This window comes from Petaurus breviceps, unplaced genomic scaffold, assembly GCF_028583685.1.
Source record: "Petaurus breviceps papuanus isolate PSGF00001 unplaced genomic scaffold, PetGlider_PUasm1.0 207, whole genome shotgun sequence".
NCBI lineage: Eukaryota > Metazoa > Chordata > Mammalia > Diprotodontia > Petauridae > Petaurus > Petaurus breviceps.
Window position 1 is genome coordinate 8743493 of NW_027185850.1, and position 17674 is coordinate 8761166.

The following is a 17674-nucleotide window of genomic DNA, read 5'->3' on the forward strand; positions in this document are numbered from 1 at the left end:
ACTGATGGCCCATCAGCAGCCCCTCTGAGTTTGGGCTGTAGCAAAATGGGCCAGCCTGCTTCCCATTCCTCACTTGAGACACCCCATCTCCTAGCTTGCCTTTGCCTTGGCTGTTCACCATGACTGGGACTCTCTTCCTTCTCCCCGTTGCCCCTTTCACCAGCCTGGGTTCCAATAGAGCCTTGTGCAGGAGCCTTTCCCAGCCCAGGGGCCCCAGTACCTCACCCCCTCAAGTTTCTTGTCTCTTCTATGTCTTTGGCCCATTACAATGTATACCTCTTGAGGGAAAAGCCATTTTTGCTTTTTTCTTTCTATCCCCACCCCCCAGCATGTTGTGCTTGTTATATGGTACATACTTTGTGATCGATTGATGTCAATTCCTAATTCCTGTTGGGCTCAGCTCACATGCTGACTCCTGCACAAGGACATTCCTACCGCCCCCCCCCCATTTACTTTGTATCTTGTATATGTTTCGTGTTGATTTGTCTGTGTCCTTGTCTCAGCCCAGTAGCATGGGAGCTCCCTGAGAGAAGGGCCTGCCCTTGGACTCTTCAGTGCTCCTATAGTAACTTTTCCTAAATAAAATGCTTCTGGAATAAATAATTCAATGAACCTCCTCTTTGACTGTCAGGGTTTTCCATTGAAATAGCTGCCTAACTGAGCCCCAGCCTACCCTTGTATCCCAAAGTGCACCTCTCTGCCCCCTTGGTCGTCAGCATCCTGCAGGAGGTGCCCCCGCTCACTCTCTGCAATGGTTATCCCAAGTGTAGAGCTCCTCTGGGGCTCGGGAGGGCTTTTTCTGAGTCTCCAATGTTGATGCCTGATGAGGGGACACAGTGGGCCCAGTCTGGGCTCTCCAGGGCGCCTGTAGCCCACCAGTGAACGGAGGCATTTACCTCTACGTCTGCTGATGTGCCCTGCCTTGAAGCACAGCCTGCCTCACGCTGGATACTGTAACAGTTGGCACATCCTGGCTTAGCTTCTTAAAACTGTATGGCCACAATGTTGTCATGGGGAGTAGGTAGTCCACTCACACCCCCTGATCTTCTTCATAGCCACATTTCTCCCATCCCTTATTTCAGCGATTTCTACACTAGTTCTTGCTCATTAAGCAGAAACATGTCCAGAATTGGCGTTCCCATAGTTGGAGCGGGTTCTCCAATTTTCTAAGGATGAAATTTACCATGTCCAGGCCAGTGAAATCCAGCCAGTTTTTCATAATTGACTAAAATGTGCTAGATACTTCTAAGTCTTAGCAATACAGAGAAAAAAATGAAAACTAACCCATGTCCTCCAGGAGCCTGGCTTCTATGAGGAGATACAAGAAGTGAACAGTTAAGCATATTAATGATGTTTGAGGGAGGAGAGACTGTCTCACATCAAGGGGTGGAGGTGAGAGTCATCGAAGGCTTCTCCCAGAGAAGCAGTGAACCTTGCAGAAAGGCTGAGAAGTAGGGAAGAAGAACGCTCCAGGTAAAGTTTAGTCAATAGCAAATAGGCTGAGTTACCTGGGATGGAGCATGAGTGAAGCATTTCTGTGGAATAAGCCTGGAAACAGGTAATGTGATGCTGAATTGTAAAGGGTTTGAAAGGCCAAGCAGAGGAGTTTGTATTTTCTCCTAGGGTCAGACAGTCAACAAGCACTTGTAAGTGTTTACCATTTACCAAGCACTCTACCAAGAGATGGGGATACATAATCCCACAGCCCTTGTTGTCTAGGATCATTCATTCCAAAGGAATAGACATGAAAAACTGTGACACTAATACACTGTTGGTGACGCTGTGAACTGATCCAGCTGTTGTGAAGAGTGGTCTGGAATTATGGCCAAAGAGTCATAAAGCCATGTGTGGTCTCTGACCCAGCCGTGCCACCATTAGGCCTGTTTCCCAAGGTGATCAGGGGAAAAGGAAAAGAATCTATGCATTCTAAACTATTGATAGCAGTTCTCTTTGTGGTGGCCAAGAACTGGAAATCAAGGGGATGACCATCAACTGGGGAATGGGGGAACAAATTAATGACCATGATGGAATGCTGCTTGCTGTAAGAAATGATGAGCTCATTGATTTTAGAAAAACATGGAAAGATGTGCATGAAATAAGGAAGAGTGAAATGAGCAGAACCAAGAGAACCCCTGTATACAGTGACAGCAACATTGTTTGAAGAATAACTCTGAATAAGTTATTTTGAGTATGATAAATATTCAAATCAGCTACAAAAGAGCTATATAGGAACATGCTGTCCACTTCCATAGAAGTGATAAGTAGAAGGGTGTATAGTATGGTTTTACACACACACATAAACACATATCTTTGATTAATGATATAAAGGAGGAAAAAAGTGTACAGCAGAGAACAAAAGAAAATTCAGAAAGGCGAGGCGGCTAGGTGGTGCAGTGAATAGAGCACCGGCCCTGGAGTCAGGAGGACCTGAGTTCAAATCCAGCCTCAGAAACATCACACACACAAAAAAAACTAGCTGTGTGATTTTGGGCAAGTCACTTAACCCCAATTGCCCTACCTTCCCCCTTCCAAAAAAAACCCCCAAAAATTAGAAGGGAATGCAGAGCTGCAGGGTAGCATTGAAAATGATGTTTAGTATTTATTACATAGTTTTTTAAAAAAGTAAACAGTGTGAAATAGAGATTAATGGTTTCATATTGAATCCTCTTTTTTTGTTATACTGTATACATGGACATTTTTTTTTACCTTTTTGTATTTAAATTCAAAATGAATAAAAATTTTAAAACAACATACAAATATATAGAGAATATATAATACAAAAGTAGACACAATAGAGAACCATAACAAGCAGAGGAATTTCAAATTTATTATTAGTATTATTAGCAGCTCTATTTTTAAACTCCCCCCATCATTATATTATCATTCTTCTGTGTCACCTTTGTGAATTGTTCAGCTCCTTGTCTAATACCTCCTTTTGTCCAAATGGTTCATAGTATAGCCCCACAAAAGTATAATTTCATTCCCCCCAAAGTTAAGCCTCACACAAGAGTTCTCCACCATGTTTCTCTCCTGGATCGCCCCCCTCTTCCCATAGGTCTTTTTTTTTAACATTCATTAAAAATTTTTTCTTGTTTCAAAATTTCTCCCTTCTCTCTTCCCTGAGACAGTAAGCAATTTGACATAGGTTATACATGTGCAGTCATGCAAAACATATTTCCATATTAATCATGTTGTGAAAGAAGAGTTTATACATCAAGGCAATGTCATTAGTTCCAGAAATCTTCCAAAGAAAACTTTCATCCTTTACATAAAAAGATGTCATCAATTCCAGTCAGTTCCAGTACAGGCAACTATGCTTTTATCCAACCCTCTTTAGGTGCCCTCCACCCCTGTCCAGGAGCCCATCATTTCTGTATTTTAAGCCATCATCCAGAAATTCAAATCCCAGGCTCAGGGACCTCCCCCTTACTCAGCTGTTCACTTCCCCAGTTCTCTTTTGTTTTGATCTAGTCATTATCAGGACACCATCTGTGTCCTTCCATCTTTAACTGTGCACTGAGGACCATTTTCTTGTGGTGGTGTTTTGTCTCCATGTGACTCACCAGGAGTGGGTAATGGTTGGCAGGTCTCATAGGTGTTGAGAATTTCTGTCTTGTCCTAGGTGGTAGTCCCTAGGATGACAACAGATCTCTTACCCACAGATCTACAAATGGCTACCTCAGTACCCTTCCTCATGGAGTCACCAACTGTCATTACTGTCCTTTTTCTCTAATGGGATTACCTCCCACCCATTAGTACTTGTGACCCCCAAAGTTCTGTTTCCTCCAGAACAGATAAGCTTCCAGAATTATAGGATTTAAGAGTTGAGAGGGACTGCAATAGACATAGCTACATAAACAAAAAGAATCTTCATTATAGGCTATGCAGCAGGTGGGACTTTTTCTTTTGACTTTGTAACCCAGAATTTAGCACAGTGCCTAGTTCATAGTAGGCATTTAATAAATTAATTAATTATAGCATTAATAAATGCCGGTTGACTGATGTACTTAAAGACCTCCAAGGAAAGGGATCCCACCACCTGTCAAGACAGCTCATTCCACTTCTCAGTAGCTCTCATTGTGAGGAATGATTTCTTCCCATGGAACCTAGGTTGTCTGAGGAGAACAGGTGAAGGTGCTGCCAGTACTGGAAAGAGTGACCTGGGAAGCAGTGTCATCAGCAAAGCCAGGGTTCAGTTAGAGCTAACAGACAGGCGTGGGGAAAGATTTTATTTAAATAGATTTAAGATGAAGAGAATTTTGTTGCCTATGAAGCAGGTCTCCCAGAAGGCACTGAGGAAGGCCTGGATGGAGTTAAGGATGACACTTTTCAGGGGAGAGTGGAGGGAGATGGGAATGAGGAACTGGGTGGGAGCGGAGTATGAATGGAGATTAGATGGTGGGATGACAAGGGCATGAGCAGGTATGAGAATGTTCATCACCATGCCTCTGCCTTGAAGGACAGGAGCAGCAGGGGATGGGGGCCCTGGAATCAAGGGGAGAGCTGCTCCTTGGAGGGTCTCTACATCCCACTGGGGGATCAGGCATCGGCCTGGCAGAAAGAGGTGGAAGAGGCCTGGTGGAGGTGGTGGCCACTCCTCTACCCATGACACAAGGATGGTTTGGTCATGCCCTGGATTTTGCCATCACCACTAATGTACCTCGCCCACGTTCGGAAATTCTGATACCCCCTTACCTGACCATAATCTACTGGCTTTTCCCCTTTCCCCCTGCCTTCCCATAGGTGACTCTGCTCTTCACCTACACCATGATCTCAAATCCTTTGACCCTTCAGTTCTCTCTCAGGCCATCTCCACTGCACTAGCCATCTTGACTCCTTGGTGAACCAGTTCAACTCTACTCTGTCCTCCCTTGAACCCCTGGCCCCCTGATCACATCACTAATTATGCCCAGCCAACCTTCAGCCTTGGGTTGCTCTCACCATTTATAGCTTTTGAATGAAGGTGGAGAATATCACAGTCATACTGCCTGGATCCACTACAAGTCTCAGCCGGGCCCTCACTGAGGCAGCCCTTCCCCCCCTCTCCCCCCCTCAGCTGAGAGCCATGCCCTACATTACTCTTCTCCCATCATCCTCATCCCTGTCTCGTGTGCAGAGGTGATCTCACTCCTTGCCAAGACCAACCCCCCCCCCTGCCCAAGCAATTCCATCTCATCCTGTCTCCTCTAGCAGACCGTCCCCTTCTGTCCTCCATTGTTGCTCATTTTCAGCTTCTCCCTGTCTGCTTAAAAGCATGCCCATGTCTCTCCTGTCCTGGAAAAGAAAAAGATCTTTGGCTATATGACAGGCTCTCTTCGCGTTCTTCCTTGGATCCTGCCTAGTGTCTTTCTTCTCTTGCTTTTATAGCGCCAGTGCCTCCCAGACAAGGAGGATGTCCACCACCAGGAGGGTCAGCCTCTCTGTAAGCAAAATGAGCATAAGCCGCAGTAAAACCAGCTTGAACTTAAGCAGAACAATGCTGTCAAGAACCGCGAGTGGGCTTACAGAGGGCAAAGACAAAGTGGCCTTTCACCATCCAAGGCAGCATATCCAGGTATGTACTCAGGCCTGAGGTGGCCTTTGCTTACATGAACTTTAAAGACGAAATGTTAAAAGTGAAATGTCTGCTGCCGTCATGGACAGACCACCTTCAATAATGGAAGCAAATGGTATTTTTTTTTTCTTTTTGGAGGGGGGGGAAGGCTGGGTAATTGGAGTTAAGTGACTTGCCCAAGGTCACACAGCTACTAAGTGCTAAGTATCTGAGGCTGGGATTTGAACTCAGGTCTCCTGACTCCAGGGCTGGTGCTCTGTTCACTGTACCACCTCAATGCCCCAGCAAATGGTATTCTTGAAGTCACGGGATGTCACCATGTGGCATCGCCCTGTGTTCTATGTGCATGTCCCACAGAAGGAAATAGAAAGCCACTGTAGCCAATATTGGACCCAAAGCTAACACAAAGCTTTAGTAAACATTGTAGTTTAATTGGTAATTTTGCAGGCTTCAGAATTTAGAAGGGCTTTCTTGTTGTCATTTGGATAATTTTTGTCTCTAAAAATCTAGCTAGGTGGTTTGAGCAGATGCTTTTTCCTCTTAGGGCACTTGTAGGAAGACATTCAGCATTTAATTGACTTAAGAGCTATACCTAAAACTGGCCTTCTTCTCCAGAGTAGCCTTCAAATAATCTAAATATTTACAGGCCTTAGTGAAGGCTGTAGTGGTTAGGCTTTTGAAAGGGTTTGTCTCCCAAGCTGCCTGGCCTTCTGAGGGTCAACCCTTCAGCTGCAGTCAAGTGTGGGTGTCCAGAGTAAACACTGAGCATGCACTCTCTGAGAGCCCTTCGAATCCTGTTCTGCCACAGGTTTTGACTTGACCTTAGTTCTCTGATGATCCCTGGATTTCCACACACACACACACACACACACACACACAGCCACCCTCTCCTTCTAGCTTCCCATTATAGACAGGCCTGAAAGGGGGGAGACAACAACTATTTAGATCCTGGCTGTTATTTTTTCTGTCCTTGACTGCTTTTGTCCCATCCATCTCAATCCTTGTCTTTTTCTCCAGTTAGAGTTTTAAAAAACTATTCATTCCATTTTGGTTGCCTTAGCTCTCTTTTCTACCTTTCATTGATTCCAAGCAGGAATGCTGTGCTTACGGGACCACGCCCAGGATTTGTAGATGTTTATGGATATTCTCTGTTCCTCACCCTTGGTTCCACCTTCTGTCCACGTCTCTTTAAAGTTGACATTGGTTAATAGTTTCCCTGTGTGTTCATATAGGTCTTTTTATACAAATACCCCATTCTCCTGCTTATTAGAATTGCTTCTCTTCGGAGCATCAGATTTTCATGTCTTTTCAATAATTTTTTTTCAGTTGTCACACATTCCCCCTTCCCAAGGGAAGTGAAAGAAAGGTAAAACCCACATCACAAATATGCCCAGTCAAGCAAAAAAGCAAAACAAATCCCCTCCTGGCCTTGGCCAAAAGTGAGTCTCATTCTCAGAATTTCATCCTTTGGCACTTTGCTGTTATTCTGGCCTTGGCGTGCTCCTGGACTTTTAGCCCAGGGGCCGCCGCTTCCTCAGCTCTCTTGTCACCCTTTGCAGTCTGCCCTTCCACTGTCTAGGCTCGGGGTCAGACGGTTTGCTGCTTTCCTCTTCTCTCTCCCAAGCTCCCAGACAGAGTGGCTGCTCTCTGCCAAGGTTCCCATCATTTCCATGCCCTCCTATTGAAGTTGATCATGCAGAGTTCCCCCTTGGTGGTTCCTTCACCTCTGGAATAATGAAGTGACCATCGGATGCCCCGACGTTATGGCTTCTCTGCAGCGTGAGAGCTCCCGCAGATGTTTGGCCATAAGGCTTCCTTCCAAAGCCCCATGCCAGCCATGGTTCTTGTCCCACTGAGGTTCAGAAGTGCCTGGCATCAGAGTACCGTCTTGGGTTAGACTCTATGACTTCCCTTGATTATTTTCATCTGTCCACTTATGTATCCACCTCTGAGGTCACATTGGTCTCAGAAGGTCTCCCTCTTCTCCTGCTGGCAGAATCCCAGAATGGCAGACTTCCCTGGCATTCCCTCCCTTACATACTGGGGCCACGCCTCCTTCCTTGGCAGCCCATCCTCTGACTGCGAAGAAGTTTTTCCTAACATCCAGCCTAACCCTGTCTCTTTACAGAGTCTCCCCATTGCTCCGTGGGGCCACACCAGGCAAGTACAATTCTTAGTCCACATGAAGGTTGTGCCTGTGTTCATTCTCCTTGAGCATTTCCTTCTCCAGATGCAACATCTCTTGATCCTTCAGTCAAGGACCTTGCCTGGCCCAGACCCACAGCCCTCCACCATCCTGTTTCCCCTCAGCCATTCTGTTCAGCCTGCAGCACCCAGAGCTGAATCCAGTTCTCCAGGTGTGGTCTGACCCGGGCACAGACTCCTGGCCCTCTTACATCTTTATTCCTGGGATTCCTTCTGCCTCTCCCTGAAACCCTAGACTTTATCAGCTCTGGGGTCTGTAGGGCCCACTGCTTGTTGATTCCCATTGAGCTAGGAATTGGCTAAAATCCCCCACCCTTCTGTAGACAAAATTTGCAGCCCAAGGTGCCTCCTCTGTGTTTTAATTGGAAAATTGATTCTGAAAAGCATAAGTATAGGACTTTTCATTTATTCCTGTGAAATTTCATCTAGTTGGATTCCCCCCACCCCACTGTATTAATCTTGAAGAGCTGTCTTATATCCATATTCGTAAATGTATTCGCTTTCCCTGGCTAGCATAGGCAAGTTTGATAATCCTGCCATGTAGGCCTTTGTGCAAGTAATTGAGAAAATCTTACAAAGCACAATAGCAGGCATGGATAGAGCCCTTCTGCGAAGCTGGCATAGTCCTCGATTCTGTCTGGTCATCCCACTCTGTCTTGGAGCTCATCTCTCCCTCTTCTCCACAAGAATGGGAGGAGACGCTGCACTGAGTGACCCACCCTGGGCTCCTCCTCTAGTATCCCACCAGAAAATGAAGTAAAGGGTCTGGAGTAGCCTGCTTCTTCTCTCTCTTCTCCAGTTTATTCTCTATACAACTTCCCAAAGCACAGGTCTGCCAGTGTCTCTCTTCTGCTCCCAATTTCCTTCCCTCTTTGCCATTTAAAGGCCTTCTCAGTCTGCCTTCACCCTCTGCTTCCAGACTGATCATATATTACTTCTCCATAGGCCCTCTATGCAAAGCAAACTAAGGAAGCATAGAAATATCCACAGCTCTTTTTAAGGTGGCAAAGAATGGGATCTGAGGGAGTGCCTATAAATTGGGGAATGGCTAAAAAAGGGATGTGGGAAAATGCTGTTGTGCTGAATTCTCTGTCCTAATCCACAACCAAGCTTCTGGAGGGCTCCAGAGGAAATACACTGCTCAGCTCTGGACAGAGACGTGAAGTGTCCAGAATGCAGAATGACACCAGTATTTTTAGGAATTGATCGATGTATAAATTTATTTTGATCAACCCTGTGTGTTTGTAATGGGTTTTGTCTTGCTTGTATTCTCAATTGGGCAGGGGGTAGCATTTAGAGGGTCGAGGTCTTGGCAAATTTAAACAAAATATAGAAAGAGAAAGAAAACTTGGGGATTCTGATGAACATAACGACTAACTGAAATTCCTAAGGCCTCACCATGAAGCCTGCTGTCCACCTCCTGACAGAGAGGTGGTGGGCTCAGAGCACAAATGGAGACATATCTTTAGACATGGTCAAGGAGAAATTTTGTTTTGCTTGATGTATATGTATATGTAACATATGTGTTTGTAACATGTGTTTTTGCTTTCTCACTGGGGGCAGGGGAAAGAAAGTGGGAGGGAGAGCAAGTTGATTTTTGAAAATAAAATTTAATATTTTGAAAAAGGAAGGAATCTTAACTAAAGCCCTACCTTGGTGTGGATGGCACTCACTTCTTGGAGTCTCTGCTACCACAGCACAAGTTCTAGGAAATACCAAGAGGCCAGCTTGGAAAGGCGTGTGAAGTGCATCTCATGGTGGGCTCCTGTTTCTCTCACTTGAGGCCAAGCCTAGCCAAGCTCAGAGACTTTCCTCTCTGAGTGGAACACAAATGATGGGCTTTGCGATTGACCACTGAAGTGATCAATCCTTAGAGGGTTGATTATGAATTATATGATTGAAGTCAAGTATCAATATTCATTATATTGGAATGATTCTAGGCTAGGTCAAGGAGTTTTTCTTAAATAATCACGCCTACTTAGTGGCATTTTTTTTTAAAGGAGAACTTCAATTTTTTTTATCATAAAACCCCATACAATTCCATTTTTCATTCTTATCTTATTTTAGTCAAGCTCTGTCATCTAAACGTTTTCTGTTCTTGTTTTTACATGTTTCTGATTGCCTTTGATTATTGTAATTTGTAGGTACTTGATGAGCAGGGGAATGATGTCACTCCTAGACCCCTTTTCCATCCAGATCCACATTTTCCTGGATCCAAAAAACCTAGTAAGCTGCTGGTTTCTCAGGATGTGTCTCTTGGATCAGACTATACGGGCTCCTATACCATGTACCAGAATACCGTGAACCCTAGTTATGTGGGGCAGTTTACAAGGTAGGGTGCAGTGCACTACATTTCCTTCTGTAATGTATAATTTGAACTTCTTTTCATGTCTTACAGAATTAATAAATATGTATGAACATATACACATTTATAAATGATAAATTAAAACATTTGTGTGTGTGTATTGTGATAGATTATTGTTAGGGCCAATTGCTTAGGGAATCAATTTCTATTTTTTTTGAAGACAGGCTTTATATAAAAATAATAGTAAGGGCTTACATACTTGTCAGTTATTAATGTTTTAATACCTTTATTTTAAGATACATTTTTTGATAAGCTCCAATTTAAAGGTCTGTACAATGGCCACGGAACACAATGTAAGAATGAGTTAATTTAGAATCTGGGATATGTCCTGCCTAAATGAAAAAAACATTACATTGCTTTTTTGGTTATGTGTATTATGAGCAAATATTTCCTGAAAAAAATGATGCAACGATGATACTCTATTCTTTGAACATTGCACATCGCATGATGCCTTTACTTTCTTTTCCCTCCTTATGCTTATGTGAAGTGCAGTACTGGGGGGGGGGTGGTGGTGGGATAGTTTTATTCTCATTTCCATTATTCTTAGCTTCCAGAGGAGCTATGTTTCAGTCCTGAAAGTTTTATCATTATCCCATCCCCTCTAAAAATTGGTCCTATACATTTGTTTCAAAAATAAATTTATTCTTTTTTTTTAATATTCATTAAAATTCTTTTAGTTCCAGATTTTCTCCCTTCCTCCCATCCCTCTTCCATCCATCAGGAAAGCAAGCAATGCTTATCCTTTTTTAAATCTCTTCTTATCATAAAAGCTTTAATAAGCCAACATTTCTGTTCTTATCATTCCTTGCCAGGTCCTGCTGATTCTTAGTGGATAGTGCTAGACTTGGAATCAGGAAGGTCTGGGTTCAAATCCTGTTTAAGATAATGTACAAGCACAGGAAGAGCTCTCTTTTGTTTCTATGGGAGGGTCCAGGGGAAGGGCATTGTCAGAGGGTAAGGAACAACCCCAGTGGGGGAAAGCATAGGGAATCAATGGGCGGGGGGGGGTGAGTTAAAGGATCCCCATGTGGTGAAGACCCAGGTGAGATTAAAGAATAGAGATTTATTCTCGACCTGGTTGGGTTGGATACCTTTTTCTCATATGGGCAGAGCACAAAGAAGAGGAGGAGAAAAAGGCAGAGAGCAGGTGGTCATCAAGGGACAGGCTTTGGCCAGTGTGAGTATTAAGGGATTCAACAGTAGAGTTCCATCAATTCACCAGCCTTTATTTAGTGCTTACTATATGCCCCATACTGGGCTAAGTGTCCAGGAGACCAGGATACCAGTAAAACTCTCCCTGCCCTCCACCAGCTTGGACTCTTAACAGAGGAGAGGATCGAGCCAGGCTGTATGTGGGGCAGCTGGAAGGAGGACAAATGGGCACCAGGAAGCCTTGGGAGGAGTCTCTGAGACCCTCCTCAAACTGGGCTCTTAGCACTCGGCTGTAACCTATGGTGTTTATAAAATAGATGTTTCCTTCAAAGGTCATTGGAGTGCATTGTCTCAAGCCTCCTGTGACTAAAAGCTGCTACAGTCACCTCCTCCTGTTCCACTTTATATTTATTTCAACATCGCCTTCAGGAACGTGTCTGTGTAGAGTCTCTCTTGTCCTGATCAGTGTCTCTTCATTGCTAAAGGTCAGCTTTAGGGAGCAGCACAGTTTCTAAGTCAAGTGCTTCTACGACGGAGTCTATTGGAGAAGACTTGGAAGAACCGTCTTACCGACGAGAGACAATCTCCAGCTACATCGGTGAGAAGGAAACGCTGCGTGCGTCCATAGACAGACAAGCAGACAGATAAAAGATATGGACATGGACAGACGTGGAGATAGAGACAGACAGACAGGGACATAGACAGAAAGACAGACAGACAGACAAATGATATGGAGATAGACAGATGTGGAGATAGAGAAAGATAAAAGAAATAGAGATAGACGATAAATATGGAGATAGACAGATGGACACAGACAGAAAGACAGGCAGACAAATGATATGGAGATAGACAATATAGATAGATGATAAATATGGAGATAGACAGATGGATAAAAGATATGGAGGTGGACGTATAGAGATATGAGAGGCATGGAGATGGATGGATGGATGATAGATGTAGAGATAAGTGAATGAATAGGTATGTGGCAGATAGACTGCTGGGTGGATGCCTGTGATTCCATCAGTACAGGGACCTCCTCCCCCTTCTCTGCAGCTCATAGTCTCAGTCCAGGGAATTGCCTAGGCCACTGCCAGGTCACATGACCAGCATGTGTCACAAGCAGACCCAGAACTCTAATATGTACCAAGATGTACATCTATCATTAATAACAAACATTTAGTTAGTAATTAATAGTAATTCATAAAATAATAAAAAGTCAATGCACTAAACACATGGGCCTGGAGTCAGGAAGACCGTTCAGATCTGGCTGTGGACACTGGTCGAGGTACTTCCTCCCTGTCTGCCTCAGTTTCCTCAGCTGTAAAGTGCAGATGACACCACTACCTACTTCCCCAAGGGCGTTATGACGAGCAAACGGCTGTTTCCTTCCTTCTTGCGTGTATGCATATGAGCACCCAGCATGTTTCAGTGAAGCCATCTAAAAGCATAATGGGAGAGTGCCTCATGTGAGCCCGCCTCATGTCTCTTCATGAAGGCCCCTTCCCGGGGCTTCTGCATTCGAGAAGCAGCTGTGGGAGCAGCTGTGGGTCAGCGTGGGCCACGGTTAGAACACAGCTCCCAGCCCTGCCTTCCGCCTGGCTCCCAAGACACTGTGGTGCTGCAGAGAGCCCTCCAGCTATATAAAGCCTTTGTGAAAGGAAAAAGGGAACGCCCCCGAGCACCTATGAAGCATCTGCTGTGTGCCGGGCATTGGGTCAAGAGCTTCACACACATGATCTCCCTTGGTCTTCACAGCACCCTGGGAGGCAGGTGCTAGTATGATCTCCATTTTGCAAATGAGGAAACTGAGGCAGAAAGATTTAGAGACTTGCCCAGGGCCACACAGCTAGTGAGGCTGGATTTGAACTCCGGTCTCCCTGACTCCAGGCCCAGTGCTCTCTCCACTGTGTCTCTGGTTGCTATGAGAGGCAAATACAATTTATGAGAAGTAATAGTAAACCCAACAAATGTATTCTTTAACAGAATAAATTTAAGCAAACAAAAAAGACAGTAAGGCCAGGACTGGGAAGGCCCTGCCCCTTCTTTCCTCTTCCCACCCTGCGGTGAGCCCCTGAGATAAAGCACACAAGATCACGAGTGTGTCCCTTTAGATAGCAGGCCTCTCCTATGGTCTTAAAGAAGGGAGCTGCAGATATGCCCGGCCCAGTCACCGACCCGGTCGTGCCGCTGCTAGACACGACCACCACCTCTCCCCGAGCTCCTCATTCTCCGCCTCCTGGAGTCCCAAAACCCGCCGGTTACCCCCCACGCCCAAGCCCTCCTGAGGCTGAACTCGCTCTTTGTTCTTCCCTTGCCAACTAGGAAGAAGGACCAAGCCCTGGGGTTCGTGGCCAGCCAGCCTTTGCCAGGGATCTGCCTTTTCGACTTGTATAAAGTCTAGCCCTAACCCCGCCTCTAACCGTCTAAGCTAGAGATCCCGGGAATAGAACACGTTCAGAATCTTACCTGGACGCGTTTGGCCCGATGAATGGATGGGCTCCAGAGCTCTTCTGATTGGCTGGAGCCACAGAGCCACGCCCTGCCTGATGAGGTGTCTTCCTCGTCAGCTTCAGCAGAACCTGCCAGAGGGGCTCAGGCAAAAAGGGGGCGGAAGACCCCGGCTCTGGGGTGGGGGGGCGGAGGAGAACCCCGGCTCTGGGGGGCGATCGCAGACTGGAAACGTGGGCTTCTCCTACTGTGCCGGCCAGAAGAGCCGTTCCCAAAATCATTGCTGATCTTTCCCATCTTCCATCTGTTGTCTTCCTTAAAATGTCTTTGGGGTGATATTACTTGGTTGGGTCTTTGACCAAGTTTTCTCTCTTTTTTCCTCTACTGCTTTCCCCCTGTTTTATTCCGCGACACTGCTCATCGTATTCTATCCTCCTTCTATGTAGGATTTAATAAATGAGTTTATCATAGTTGGCTTGGGGTGTGCTTGGCCAGGAGACCGAGTCTTTGCTGACTAAGGCAGTTTCTGGACCCTGGGTCTCTGCATTGTGGCTCTCGATTTACTTCATGGTTCGGTGGGGGCCACAGAAGCCACCTCGTCCAACTTGTCCAGGGTTTCCTGGACGCCTTACTGACCGTCGGTCATTCAGGCTGCTTGAAGACCTAGAGAGAGTGTGGGATCTCTCTCCCCACCCCACCCCCCCAGCCGGAGAGAGCAATCAGCCTCTCCATAACTTTCACCTGGGGGGTCCTGATCCCGCCCCTGGGGGCGATCAGAAAATGCCTAATTCTAAGAAAGCACCTTCAAATACTTGAAGACAGCAATCGCTATCAAGAGAAGAATGGCTAGGATCCCAGTAGTATTTTTTTTTTTTAAGCAATCAGGGTTAAGTAACTTGCTCAAGGTTACACGGCCAGTTATTTCTGGGTGTGGTGCTGAGTGTCCGAGCCCGGGATTTGATCTCCAGGTCGTCCCAACACTGGAATCGGTGCTCTTACTCTCTGAGCTACCTGGCCGCCCCTCCAGTAGTATTTTAAAAAGGTTTGCGAAGCATTTTATAAATACCTCATTTGGATCCTCAGCAGCTCTCAGGAGTAGGTGCTATGATTATTCCCATTGTACAGATGAAGAAACGAGGCCAATTTTAAGTCACTGGCCCAGGATTACAGCACTAGGGGTTGGAGGCAGAGTGTGGACTCCTCCCGACTCGGGGCCAGGCACTTCGGACACTGTGGCACCTCTAGTGGCCGGCCGGGTTCTTAATGCCTGGACATCTGCGAACTCGGTGTCTCATTGGTCCTCCCTTTCCCTCTCCACTCCAGGTTACTCACTTCTGCTTGTCTCGCTCATCCAGGTCCCAGAATGGGCCATGACAGCCCCATCCAGGCCCTCGAAGAGAACGTTGCCCTCCCTTCTCCTGGGTGCTGTGCCTCTCTTAGCCTCTCTAAATGACAGTGGAGAGCCAGAAACCAGTGAGAGTTATTTAACAAGGCCTGAACACTTTTCTGAGGGTGTTTATCTGAAGCCTTCAAGCAGAAGAAATTCATTTGTAACTTGGAAATTCATGGAGTATGGGAATCCAGTGAAAATCAACAGGCATTTTGTCCACTGCCCCTCTCTTTCCAGTGGACAGTTACTTAATAAGAACATTCCCGTTGTTTGGTAGCCTTTCCAAACCACCTTGAACAGCAAGATATAATAAAAAAAAGTGCATCACAGGCAGAGTCCAGAGATTTGAGTTCGAAGCCTAATCTTGACCCTTATTAGTTATGTGACCTTGGGCAAAGAACTGAATTTCCCTTGGGCACAGATTGCTCATGTGGAAAATGAATCTCTTGGGCCTCTGCCCCCTGTCAGCCCCCACTCTTTCCAAGCATGTTGGCACTGCATTAATCTTCCTGACACCTCCTAGAAGACTTACTCTCGAGAAGCGCCTAACTGAGCTGGCCCACAACCATTGGGCACATCTGTAAGAGGGTTCCAGAGATATGTCTCCCCATCCTCTTCAGGGACATCCTTACCTTAATGACATTTACATGACAACCATAATAACCATGGAATAAGAGACAGATATTTTAATATAATAATGAAAGCTAACACATGCCGTGTTTCCCCGATAATAAGACACTGTCTTATTATTTTTTTGGACAGAAAAACACCAGAGGGCTTATTTTCAGGGGAGGGCTTATTTTAATGAACATTGACAGCAATTTTAATAAACAGGTAAATGTGAACAAAAAAATGTACCTTTATTCAATAAGCAAATCACTGGGGAAGAACAGGATGACGCGCTCACTGCTGCAGCTCTGATTGGATGCAGCTTGGAACGCGGCGTGCGTTTCATGGGGGGGGGTACGGTGCATACAGAGGGTACCGTAATGTAGCATGTAGCGCAGGGGATCACCTTCACTACAGTAACAATCTCAATAGGGCTTATTTTCGGGGGAGGGCTTATTTTAGAGGAATCTTACACAGTAAGGGGAGGGCTTATTTTCGGGATAGGTCTTATCGGGGAAACACGGTATATAGTGCTTTGAGGGTGGCAAAGTGCTTCATGTGCATTATTTAATGTTTGTCTATCTAGGCAGCATAGCATAGTGTGTAGAGAAGTGATTCCACAGGCTCCGAGTCCTGTCTTTGACATGCACTGGCTGAATGCACTGGGCAGGTTATTTGACTGATCAGTGGTCCGGGCAAGCCTCTCAGATTTTGAGTTGGGGAGAAGGGGCTGAGCTATGTTGGTAGAGAGAGTTTCTTCAACAGGAGTTCCCAATACTAATGAAGTCAGAGTTGTAGTCCCTATCCCCATCCCTCTAAGGGTGTAGCAGCAAGCACCCCAGCGTCCCCAGGGTGGCTGCCAACACAGGTTCTTAGATCAGTTTTTCTAAAGGAAGAAAGCAACTTAAAATGGGTTAACAATCTTGCTTTAATCAAACATATCATTTACCTAGTTCAGGGGAAAAGGTCAGCACCCCAAACTTCAGAGTATACAGACAGGTAACAAGCAGAAATTACAAGACAGAGAAACATTTCAAGCAGACAGGCCTCCAGTTGTCCAACCATTACATCCATACCTAGTCAATTACTGGAGAGGGAAGCATCAACATCTGGGTTTTTCAAAGGGGTGGGGGGGCTTCAATGGCTGCTCAGAGTCTCCTCTGGTCAAATCACACAACCCTTTTCAAAGTGAGCCCCAAAGCAAAGCTTCACATCAGGGATTATATAGCCTTCTCCTGGCTCAATGAATGTAACAACCTCCTTGACCCACTGCCCAATGACAAAATATCTCCTGAAAAACAAGCCTCCCAGCACAGGTGCACTTAAGGCTATCAAAGGGCCTAGGGGCAGGGAAAATCTTGCAAATTTACATTTCCATTACAAAGGGCACTAGCCTTCAGTTAATGAGGACATCTGATGAACTAACCCTGCATTCCCATCTGCCTCAGTTACCCTCGAAGTACCCTGACTGCCTTAGAAGGGTAGACTGCAATAGAAGGTCAGTGGTGATGAAACTCACCTCTCTCCATGGTGGTTAGATAAGAATTAAAATTTTAAGTTGAAAATGGGGATTGAGGAATAATCTTATTTGATCACTTTGAAGATGTACAGCTTAAGAAAGAAGTGCCCAAAGTCCTAACAAAAGAAGAATTAGATGCCAAAGTGAACATCTACCTCTCCGAGACGGAAACCCTGTGGCTTTTCAATCTCCCAACAGTCATGTATTCCATAGAGTCTGAAGAAGCTGAGAAAATAAAGTACGTCCGAGTCAGTTCCCTCTTTTTGTAATTTAAATGCTAAATGTTATTAAAAACATAAGTAGTTATCAAGTTACATCACGTGATAACTTTGTTTTGAGAATGAGTTTTTATTCATATTCATTTTTCTGTATACCTGATAACAGTTTTTTACTCAAAAAAGGGTTTTTTTTTGGCAGTTATAAAATTTGTTT

The 17674-nt window shown here is 45.3% G+C and overlaps 2 protein-coding genes across 5 annotated transcripts in view; one reads left to right on the top strand and one right to left on the bottom strand.

The window, feature by feature from the left end:
* Positions 1-17674, bottom strand: part of LOC138164885 (mesoderm induction early response protein 1) — a 485607-nt gene that overhangs the window by 76197 nt on the left and 391736 nt on the right. The gene's annotated exons all lie outside the window — the stretch shown is intronic.
* LOC138164880 (dynein axonemal intermediate chain 4-like) overlaps positions 1-17674 on the top strand; it is a 62664-nt gene that overhangs the window by 10385 nt on the left and 34605 nt on the right. For 3 of the 4 annotated variants that reach the window (XR_011169208.1, XM_069092813.1, XM_069092814.1), the window contains exons 2-5: positions 5368-5554; positions 9904-10091; positions 11762-11874; positions 17327-17480. Coding sequence is in view for 3 of the 4 variants with exons in the window: in XM_069092813.1 (XP_068948914.1) it covers positions 5368-5554; positions 9904-10091; positions 11762-11874; positions 17327-17480 (642 nt within the window). In the remaining variant the exon portion in view is untranslated. The remainder of the gene's footprint in view (positions 1-5367; positions 5555-9903; positions 10092-11761; positions 11875-17326; positions 17481-17674) is intronic. The other variant, XM_069092815.1, reaches the window with a different exon arrangement.